General features: G+C 40.4%; 1 protein-coding gene across 1 annotated transcript in view; it reads left to right on the forward strand.

Moving 5' to 3' along the window:
• The first annotated feature begins 4024 nt into the window (after positions 1-4024).
• Positions 4025-11949, forward strand: part of LOC105517345 (chromosome unknown open reading frame, human C2orf80) — a 25723-nt gene continuing 17798 nt past the window's right edge. Inside the window, exons 1-5 of the mRNA XM_011949832.1 lie at positions 4025-4042; positions 4188-4306; positions 7223-7352; positions 9272-9353; positions 11240-11322. Of these exons, the coding sequence (XP_011805222.1) occupies positions 7312-7352; positions 9272-9353; positions 11240-11322 (206 nt within the window). The 5' untranslated portion in view covers positions 4025-4042; positions 4188-4306; positions 7223-7311. The remainder of the gene's footprint in view (positions 4043-4187; positions 4307-7222; positions 7353-9271; positions 9354-11239; positions 11323-11949) is intronic.

Here is an 11949-nt window from a genome sequence, read left to right on the forward strand (position 1 = left end):
AAGACTCCATCTCAAAAAAAAAAAAAAAAAAAAAAAATTGTGATTCTCAGCTAAAAGTACAGAGTAAAGAGAGCATGGCAGCAGTGAGAGAGAGGTGAGATGCAGGAGAATCGTTTGAACCCAGGAGGCGGAGGTTGCAGTGAGCCAAGATTGCACCATTGCACTCCAGTCTGGGCAACAGGGCAAGACCCCGTCTTTAAAAAACAAAAACAAAACAAAACCAAAAAAAAACTACCTCTCTCCAACAGCAATACAAAGAGAACTTTTTCTGAGCTGGAACCAAACAAATTAAAAAAGAACCATTTTATTCCTGCAGAAAAGCTCAGTAAAATTCAACTTCATGCTTCTAGATGTGGCTCTAGAGATGGGATCTAATCTAAAAGAACAGATTTTTTAAAACTCTGTTTCTAAATTTTGCTCGTCCCAGGCACATTAAGATGGACCCATGACAATTACTAATTCCTCTGTCTGTTTATAGAACTTTTAATTGAAATACGATAAATATATAGAAAAGAGCACATGTCATGAGTATACAGCCTGGTGAAATTTATAAGCTGAACATTTCCTTATTAGTCCCAGATCAAGACCCAGAATGTTATCAGAACCCAGGAAGTCCCCAGATGTGCCCCTTCCACATCCTGGCAACAAAGATTTAGTAACTGTTCCCCTGACTTCCAAAAGCGAGTCATTTTGCCATTTTTTGTACTTTATATACATGAATCACATCATGTGTGTTCTGCGACTGGCTTCTTTCATTCTACTGTGTTAGTGAGATAAGTCCTTACTTGAGTAGGGTTTACACAGTTTTTTGAGTCAAGTTTGCTTTTGAGAATTTAAGGAATGGAATGAAACAAGGTTTCACATGATTAACACAGGCAATTCACTTCTTTCGGATCAACAAGGCATGGCTTATCACAGTATCAAATATCCTAGGACAAATGGCAAAGCTAGCTATAATTTATTTCAACAAGGAAGGAGATGGATAAAGGAGCACTGTTTTGAATAACCTGAAGCTTCTGCTTCATGTTAAGCCTTCTAAAGTATGTTTGCAACAACAAGGTCACTTGGGCTCTCAATTAGCCTGGCTTCTGGCTTCAGCTTATCTGTGGCCTTAGGTATACTTCTTGTCCTCTGAGACAGAAAATTTTACTAAATATTACCCTTCTAGTTCTTATAGCCTATGATTCCATGTTTCCAACTCAAATCCCTTGACCATCTATCCACACAGCGATCCCGCCTGCACCCAAACCAGCTGGTACAGAGAAAAGTCACAGTTTTAAGTTAGGAGTAATAAAATCAGTCTAATTTTACAAGTCCTACTGAAGACAATATACCCATGTTATATCCAATAAGTAACTTTTTTTTTTTTTTGAGACAGAGTCTCTGTCACCCAGGCTGGAGTGCAGTGGCATGATCTGGGCTTACTGCAGCCTCCCAGGTTCAGGTGATTCTCATGCATCAGCCACCCAAATAGCTGGGATTACAGGCACGTGCCACCATGCCTGGGTAATTTTTGTGTTCTTAGTAGAGATGGGGTTTCTCCATGTTGGCCAGGCTGGTCTGGAACACCTGACCTCAAGTGATCTGCCTGCCTTGGTCTCCCAAAGTGCTGGGATTATAGGCATGAGCCACCACGCCTGGCCTAATAGGTAATATTTTAAACATACAAGTTCTATAACATCCACTTTCTATCTTAAGGTGTTTTAATAGCTTGTGTATCTAATAAGTAGACTTTTTTTTCTTCTTTTTTTTGAAACAGTTTCACTCTGTTGCCCAGACTGGAATGCAGTGGTGTGACCATGGTTCACTGCAGCCTTGACCTCCCTGGACTTAGGTGATCCTCCGACCTCAGCTTCCCAAGTAGCTGGGACTACAGGCACGTGACACTATAGCCAGCTAGTTTTTTGTTTTTTTGTTTTTTTTCTGTAGAGACGGGGTGTAGCCAAGTTGCCCAGTGGTCTGGAACTCCTGGGCTCAAGCAATTCACCCACCTTGGCCTCCTAAAGTTCTGGGATTACAGGCATGAGCCACCACATCTGGACCTAATGAGTAGACTTATCTTAGAGTGTGGATGAGGATGAAGTGACAGGCCAGGCGATCTATTCTGTCTCCACCTCATAGTCACCCTACTCTTGACATCATTCTAATTGTATTTATACTTGGTGTTGAAGAAAACAAACATAAAAATCTTCATGGGTCAACTTTAAACATATCTTATTTCTAGATTACCATGGATTCATATCCTTTTCTTCCTATTATTTTGTAAATAGCACATTTATATTACATTGTAATTCAAATATTTTTGTATTTAATTCACCATTTAAAATATATGGCAGTTTTTACAAACCAATTTTGACTTTTTATTTTTGTTTTTTTATTATACTGCAATTCTTTAAAGATAGAAATGCTTCTCAGCCTCAATGTGAGAGGTGTTGCTGGCAGGAAACTGGGAGAATCTGTTCTACTCACTGACCTCATCAAGGACAAAAACCAATAGGACAAAGACTCTGCCTTCAAGAAGAACGCAGTGAAGAAAAGACAGTTAATATGGCCACCTTAATTTTTTTCCAAGAAATGTTTTGGAAACCTGACATGATTGGCCTTACCCAGACCTTTTATTTCTCAACAAACTCAAGGAGACAACTCATCCTGAAGTGCTACCCTTGGAAATACCTTCCTAAAAACAATAATAGCAACAAAATAACCAAGAAAATTATTTACTAACCCAATTGGAGAGAATAAAAGGTCATGCTTCAAAAGTTACCATTGCTTTGTTGTCTAAGAACAAGTTTTACTTTAAAAATAAAATGACAAGCCAGGTGCGGTGCCTCATGCCTATAATTGCAGCACTTTGGGAGGCCAAACTGGATCACTTGAGGTCAGGAGTGTAAGACCAGCCTGGCCAACATGGCGAAACCCTGTCTCTACTAAAAATACAAAAATTAGCTGGATGTGGTGGCATACACCTGTAATCCCAGCTACTCGAGAGGCTGAGGCATGAGAATCACTTGAACCCAGGAGACGGAGGTTGCTGTGAGCTGAGATTGCACCACTGCACTCCAGCCTGGACAACAAGAGCAAAACTCAAGCTCAAAAAATAAATAAAAAAATAAATAGTAAACAGTCACAGTAGAGGAGAGACTGAATTATTTTTTAATTTTCTCTATAGAAAATACTATGAAACCTTGGTCCTATTAAGAGATAATCAAAGAGTATGTAAACAAAAAAGGAATTTTAGAGTATGTTAGGCAGTTAGTAATCATGAAAATATTAATACTGATTTTTTGTTTATGGTATTTTTCAGCTCTTTAAAATTTGTAACTTGTGATTAATAGTTCTACATAAACATTCAATTTTGTATTAGTTTCATATTTACAATTCTGCATTGTTTTTATTAAACAGGGTCCCCATAATGTATAAACTTCAGGCTCACCAAACCCGGAAGTGTCTAGGTACAACATAAACTCAATATGAACAACTAGTTTAGAAAATTCCAAATCTATGGTTTTTTTCAGTGTCTTCCATAATGCGACCTCAGGTAATCAAGTGACTTACTTGGCCAGTGGAAAGGAGTGGAAATAAAGATTAAGAGGTGTCAACAACAGACACCCAGCTGTAGATGGGCCAGAAGAACAAACTCTGCCCCCAGTCTAGTGGTATAGAGGAGACACAGACAGAAACCATTAGCAAGCTTTAAGCAAGGGAGCAAGTGTTTAAGACAAGGAGGCAGGTGTGTGGGCAGGGATCTCATTTATCATTAGAAAGATGGTGATGGTTTGAACCCAGGTGATGTTTCTCCAGGATTGCCATTGTTTTGTGTTGACATTCACCAAGTAGAATGATCTTTGCATCATTGGGTACTTTGGGGCACCCTAAGTATGTAGGAGTCAGAGTTTTACTAGCTTCCCCAGCAATCCTTGCTTAGTCAATTGATTCCTATGTCTGCAGCCAAATGCTATAAAAAACTCCGGGGGAGGTAAACTCCTCCCATCCTCCCGGCTTTTCAATTAATCATTTAAATGGGAAACATAAGCCTACTTAGGTAAAAAGACACGTGAACTTCATGCCAGGATCACAATCCTGTCCCAAATATATGACTTTTCACCCTCCCTCAACCCTTAATGGGGGTGGGCGTGGGCGACTGTATTTTTAAAACAAATGATTTTAATTCATTCACCGTTTCCTAGCAACCAGGAAAAAGCATGTTATCCTGATGTCTGTGAGCACCAGTCTGAGACGCGCAGATGCTCCAGCATGCCTCCAGAAGCAGAGAAAGAACAAAAGCACTGGAATAGGTCTCCGGTTGGTGAGCAATTCTCAAAGGGGAATTTGTTAAGAGCAGGCACCTAATAGAACAGCCTGAGAGACCTGTACCACGATTGCAGGGGTGCAGCAGGGAACCTGCATGGAATGTGCAGATATTCTCCAGGAAATGATATTCCTATAGAATCTGGGGGCTCTGACTTCTAGGGAATTGTTTCTATGAAACAGTTAAAGCCTGAGACAGCTGACATCTTTCCAGTACCTCTTTTGTGTGTGCTTTCAGCCACACACAAAACACACAGCGGTCTTGTTTTCTTTAGAGCTCTATAGTCAGAGAAGAGGGGTAACTGGCAGAATTCAAATCTAGCTGAATTAGAGTCTGTGCAAATGGCCTTCTTTAAACCAGGCGTAGCTACCAAATGCATATAAATCACTGACTTCTACAGCTGTAAGGAATCTCTCCAATCATTCAATGCTTTTTTTTACAGAGGAAGAAATGAAGAAACACAGAGAGGCAAATTAATTTGTTCAAGGTGCACAGCTAGTTGGTGGCCTCACAGGGTCTTCTGATCTACAGCTTAGTGATTTGGGAGTGGGATATACTCATATTTTAAAGATTGAAACCTTTGCATATTATACTATATTGAATGGCGGTGGCGGGGGCAGGGGATGGGGAGGATGAGGGATGATCTAAGAGGAAGCTGTCACAACAACCGAGCAACGCAAATATTGTAACTTGTAAGTCTGAAACTCAAAGGGCTTGCTCAGAATTACAAGACAAGAATGGATTAAAGCACATGCTAACTGTGCCTTAGTCCCCTTCAAGGAATTGAGATAGGCCAAATAGTCTAGCAACAAATGTTTTTCCAAATTATTGAATCAGAAGAATTTTAATGCATGCCAGACTTTACAGTTACAGAATGTTGGGGTAACAAGTGCTCTTGGCAATGTTAGCCAGGCCCATCTTTTTAGGATAATACCTGAGGCTGGGAAGCAGAAGATGCACAGCCACATCAACGAGTATGGCTTTCCTGGGTCCAGTGCTCTTTCTTCTCTAGGCAATGGGGCCACCTCTATGGCTTGCTGCATTCTCTCCCTGTTGACTCTGTAGGGGGCAATATTATTGTCTTGATACTTAATCAATTTCCTGTGATATGCTCTTACTTTCTTCCCACTTTCATCTTATCCACATCCCGTTCACTCCCCAAAACTGAAGCAGATGTAGCAGCAGCAAGAATGATCCAAAATGGCCGGGCACGGTGGCTCATGCCTGTAATCCCAGCACTTTGGGAGGCTGAGGCGGGTGGATCACAAGGTCAAGAGATGGAGACCATCCTGGCCAATATAGTGACACCACCCTGTCTCTACTAAAAATACAAAAAAATTAGCTGGGCATGGTGGCATGCACCTGTAGTCCCAGCTACTTGGGAGGATGAGGCAGGAGAATCCCTTGAACCCAGGAGGCGGAGGTTACAGTGAACTGAAACTGTGCCACTGCACTCCAGCCTGGCAACAGAGCGAGACTCCATCTCAAAAAAAAAAAGTTATCCAAAATAATGAAGGTGGCCTAGGGAATACTTTATTTAGATCAGCGCCATCCTGTTTGCTCTTTGCTTACTGTTAGTAGAGCTGAATCAAGTGAAGCTTAGTGTTTATATGGTACCATTTTTTAAAAAAGTTTCTAAAGTTTGTTTTCCAATCATCTTTAGAGTAGTGATTTAAATACACGTACAATTTTAAAAGTACAAAGGGTAGTATAATAAACACCCATGGGTTTAGAATTCCGGAGTCAATAACTACTAACATTTTGTTATATTTGAGTATTGGGGTTCCTCAGAGAAATTGAACCGACAGGATGTGTGTGGATACACACACACACACACACACACACACAGGGTGCAGTATAGGCTTAACCATCTCTTTTGCTCAAATATTTTTATTTTTAAGGAATTGGTTGACATGATTGTGGGGTCTTGGCCAGCCCAAAATCTGATAGAGGAGGCCAGCTGCCTGCAGACTCAGGGAAGAGTTGCAGTTTGAATCCAAAGGCTACCTACTGGCAGATTCCTTCTTGCATGGGGGAGGTTAGGCTTTTGTTCTGTGAAGGCTTTTGACTGATTGGACAAGGCTCACTCAGATAGAGGGCAATCTGCTTTCAAAATCCACTGAATTAAATGACAATCTCATCAAAAAACACCAGAAACATCCAGATAATGTTTGAACAACTATTTGGTCATAGTGGCCCAACCATAAAATAAATTTAAAAATAAATAAAACATCACAGATAGTGGCCCAACCATAAAATAAATTTAATAATAAATAAAACATCACAGATAGATATCCTATTTATACCTCTCCCTGAGTACCCCATTCAATAGTGATGATTTTCTATAGACTCCTTTTTGATGACTTCAGACCTCTTTTGACCCCATCACCTGATCTTCAATTTCTGGTTCAATGCAGGGGTGGGAATTGAAGACATATTTCCCATAACCACATTTTCTTTCAAGGACCTCCTGGCCATAGGAGGGTGTAGATGGATTCTATGGAAAACTGCATTATGAGCCACTGAGCCAGGGTGAACTCACCGGGAGTTATGCTCACAGAAAAACCCAAACACATTCAGATCTAGATGGATCGCATCCATCTAGTTTGGATGGTTCTGCCCGAATAGTCTCATCAGTTATTGCACAAACATTTTGGTTTTACTTGCTAGATTATTGCAAGGAAGAGTAAATTAAGTAAATAAGTGCTGGAAAAATTTGGAAGGAATAAAAGGTGTCAAATAAACACAAAGTACAGTGCGTGAGCCTCCAGGCAGCTTTTTGACCCCGAACCTGCTGAATAACAGGCCTGAATGAGGTGCTCCCTCGGATCCCTTCCAGAGCCTAGGACTCCATGACTGGTATTTGGAGTGATAGCATCCCTAACTCAAATTCTCTCTGATTTGCTGCTGTAGCCTCTAGGCTCAGAGAAGCTGGGTCTTCCCACAGGATCTCAAGTGTACTGTCAGCTGCAGATACCTGCTCAGCTGGCTAAGCCTTTAACATGGAAAGAAGGCTCATAAAGAAGGAAATGAAAAAGCTCTTGTAAGTATGATTGAGAATAACTTTCATTTATGACACCTGGCATTCAGTGGATTTCATGTCATAGATGGCTTGGGTATTGGCAGCGGGTAAAAATCAAAGGAAGAATCTATTTCTGCATAGTAGGAGAAAAACAGAGGATGATCTGGCCTCTCTCGGTCTCCTGCCAGGGAGGCCTCACATGTGGTGCAAGGCAGGATGCTGAAACTTTTGGGAGGATGTTTCTGCTGGCAGCCTGCACATCCAAGGTATCCGCATTCTAGAGCCCGAGAGCTGAGCCTATGTCCCAGTCAGCCTGTGTAGGCAGGATGCACCGTTGAAAGGGTCTGCCTCTGCTGGTAAAAGGTATAGGAGAGATTCCTGAAAGGGCCCAGCATCTGAATTGCAGCCTCCTGCTCTGCCTCTTTTATTGTCAGCCTTATTGACTAAGAAATTCATCTCCTTTTTCTTGACATCTGAACGTTTTTAAAACAAACACAGAAAACAACAAGTTTCCTTTGAAACAAATGTTTTCCTCCCATGATAGTTTTTCTTTGACTTGTACTTAACGAATGTTGGTGAAAGATCACAAACCATATAAAAAGAAAAAAGAAAGATTATGTTCTATCTCATATGTGTTATAGACACAACAGTAATACCCTTTTCATCAAAGAGCTATCACCATCCCCATCAAATATCTTTTTTTGGCCTTCTAAGATAATTTTATTTTAACAAGCCCTTAAGAAATACTAGAAGAAACTATGAATTTACATATATGTACATACATACATGTATACACATAACTGAATTCATATATAGTACACGTGTATACATTTATGTGTATGCACGTATATGTGAATTCATATTCATCTCTTGCTTTTAAGTGGAGATTATATACTGGCATCAGACTTCAGGAAAATGAATTTGACCCAAAAGGAAGAAGGGAACTTACCTTTCTAGATTATATGGTAAAGAAAGGCACGCTGATGCGAGTCATATTTGTGTTATATGTTAGAGACCAATAGAATAGTAAAGAACAAACCATGATCAGGAATGCCAACTCTTCCACATATCTCATCCAAAGAATTGGAATTTCAAAAGTGATATAAATGCAAGTTTATATCCAAAGAATACATTTAGGCTACTTTAAAGTATCCTGAAATTTCAGTAGAAATTTAAGAATTTTTATCAATCTAGTTAAGCTTAGTGACTCAGAAGAAAAGCTTTTAGGAGCCAGAAATAAACTTATTCTCCACCTTATGTAAAATTGTGAGATGTGCCAAAATCAACCTGGGAGATGCCATAGTCCTTCTTTTCCTGCACCCATTTCCTCTCTCTGATATTCCCAGGGTAGCACCTCTCTCTCTTCTCTCCTCATGGTGCTTATTTTACCTTCTTTTATTAAAAGTCACTGTTAGGAAAGGATCTGCTAAGGATAAACTAAAGTGGAATCACTAATAAGTTTTCATGCACTCCTCCTCCTAAGGGTATTTGCATTCTAAAGAGAAAAAACCTTATGGCAAAAGAATACTTACCTACAGAATTGTATGTATCTGGAATTTATCAACTTTGGACATGCTGCTTGAATTTAACATGGGAAGCAAATGATTATTTTAAACAGTGTGTCTCAATCCTTTTGGTCTTATAAAACCATTTCTGTGTGTGGGTATTTGGCATATTATTTACTTTCCTGTAAATTCTGTTCCAGTTGAGTTTAATTTTTAGATAAATGTTATTTCAGTTAATTATGGTTAGACATTTTAAACTGCAGCACTGTAGAATTACCATGTAAACCAAAACTGAATATTAACTCAGCTACAAGAGTATTAGCAACTTCTGTTGTATTTTGTTGGAGGAAGGAGGGATGGGGGGAAAAAGCCTTTTTCTGCAGACTGAGCCTGTGTCACTCCAATGGTTCAATGCTGCTCTCTCTTGCTTTTAAGGGGAGATTATATTGGCATCAGACTTCGGGAAAATGAATTTGACCCAAAAGGAAGAAGGCAACTCACCTCTCTAGATGATATGGTAAAGAAAGACATGCTGATGCGAGTCATATTTGTGTTATATGTATATTAAAGAGACAGAAAAAGGATCTAATTTATACAATAAACAAGGCTAATATTGACACCCATCCCCCAAATGTCCTCTTTCTCATCTTCTCCTCACCCTGAGATTGTTCATATGGTCATTTCAACCCACTAACCAGAAAGCAAAAAGAGAATGAGAAAATAAAAATCATGAGAGTTATTTGCTATTAGGAAAGAAGATTAAAAAGCAAAATCAATGCAAGGCAAAATGTTACCTCCGTGGAGTTAAGAGTTTGATAAAATTAGCTATCACGTAGTTCTCAAAATAATTTCTTTACCATTTGCATTAGTGGGGGAAAACCAAATAAATTAAGTAACCCTAAAAATCCTTGGTGTTATTCATTTTGAAACCCAGACTCCGGATCTGAAAGTTCACATCACAGAAATTAAGGAAGAAACCATATAAAGATCTAACCCAGAAGAAATCAGCACACCCTCAGTTTTTCCACTGCCCATTTACTATCCTTGCACTAATAAAAAAGACTCTCTCCCTCCACTCCCCTCTCCTCTTCTTCTCTGACTAAAGTAGAGTCAGTCTCACTGGCTTTCAAAACTACCCTGGAACTAAGGAAACAGTTAAGCCTTATTCTCTCTGTACACATATTAAACAGATAAATTAAGTAGATTAGAGCAGTGCTTCTCAAACTTTAATGAAGTCATATTACAAGGCTGTTTTGATTCAGGAGGTGAAATGGGGTGGGCCCACGGCCCTGGAATTTGCATTTCAAATGAGCAAACAGGTGATGCCAAGGCGTCAAACCTTGGACCAGGTTGCAACAACTGGTCATGGTCCCATTCTTCCTGTTTATTTATTCATTTAGGTTCCCTGTTCAGTTTGGTTCAGTCCCTGGAAGAAATAACTCCACTGTTTAAAAATGTTAAAACTTCAGAACACCTCTACAATAATTAAAAACAAAACCAATCTTCCCTTTTCCGTGTGTGGGGACTGAAAGGAGAGAAGGAATATTTTGATAGACAAATGGTAAATATGCTTACTGAACAAGAACTCTTAGGAATTATTAGGAAAAGGTGGTCACTATGATAAAAATGAGCCTCTGCATTCGTTCTCAGCTTTTTACTATATGTGCGTGTAAAACTCTCAGCAAGTCACTTACTCAGGTCTATCCCGCTCCCCGCCTGCCCCATCCTTGCTTCATTATAGTTCCTCTACCTGTGATTTCCTTCCCCATCTGTAGACATTCTCATCCCACAAGCCCCAGCTCCAATAAAGCTTCCGTCTCTGAAGCTTCTTGGGATTCTAGCTATCTCCCCAGGTAGACATAAAATGGCCCATCCTTCCAAATTCCCACCACACTGCCCCTGGAAGCACGTTTCTTACATTCTGCTCACGGAACCAGAAATTATTCCCTGCGGCCCTGTTCCCCCAGCCTTACCTTTTTCTATTTTAAAATTTAGGGAAACTGAGACCCAGAGAGCATCAGTTACTCACCTAAGGATATTCCGTGAGTTGTTGGCAATACCTAGATTTGAGCCCAGATTTTCTGATTCCAAGTTTATTATTCTTCACTGATCTCTCCTTTCATTTCCAAATCACAGAAATCAGATAACTGCTCTAGTGGGAAATAAATTTAATGTCTGAAGATCCCAAAATATTTCTGACTGATTCATCCCTGTGAAGTGAGGTCTGAGGAAAAAAAAAAAAAAAAATCTGTCTGAGCATCAGGTTATTAAAGCTAATGATCCTTCCCATTTCGGACATGACAGACTAGAATAGGCTTAGCAGTACCATTATCATTGGGTCCAGAGAGTACTTCGGTCAATGTCTAAGCCTGTTTCTTTGCTTTCTGTGCTTCCTGCTCCCAGGCACACTATGACTTGGCCATCAGTGTTGCTTTGCAATGGCTGCATCCCTCAGAAGACTTAACTTGGTTGGAGTGGGAGGAACTGTAAGTTGAAATAGGTTTGTTGCGTTCCTCTTTAATTTGTGCCTATGATTAATGATAGAGGAAGTTCCAGCCCTAACATCTTCCATCATGAGGCACTCTGATTTGAAAACACTACAGGGTGAATATCCCCTTCAACGAGACACCTGAGAAACCTCCACAGTTGCCAACTTGAAGAAGTTACATGTTTCCATGTTTTGCATCTCTACCAATTGACTTCTGTGAGATAAAAGACTTTCTTGCACAGAATGTTGTATCTTAAGGGGCCGGGTGCGGTGGCTCATGCCTGTAATCCCAGAACTCTGGGAGGCCGAGGCAGACTCATTACTTGAGGCCAGGAGTTCAAGACCAGCCTGGCCAATATGGTAAAACCTCGTCTCTATTAAAAATACAAAACTTCGCCCAGCATAGTGGTGCACACCTGTACTCAGGAGGCTGAGGCAGGAGGGGAGAATCACTTGAACCCAGGAGGCGGAGGTTGCAATGAGCCAAGGTTGTGCCACTGCACTCCAGCCTAGGCAACAGAGTGAGACTCCATCTCAAAAATAAAGAATGCTCAGGCCGGGCGCGGTGGCTCAAGCCTGTAATCCCAGCACTTTGGGAGGCCGAGACGGGTGGATCACGAGGTCA

The sequence above is a fragment of the Colobus angolensis genome, unplaced genomic scaffold (genome assembly GCF_000951035.1).
Source record: "Colobus angolensis palliatus isolate OR3802 unplaced genomic scaffold, Cang.pa_1.0 Scaffold30, whole genome shotgun sequence".
Taxonomy (NCBI): Eukaryota; Metazoa; Chordata; class Mammalia; order Primates; family Cercopithecidae; genus Colobus; species Colobus angolensis.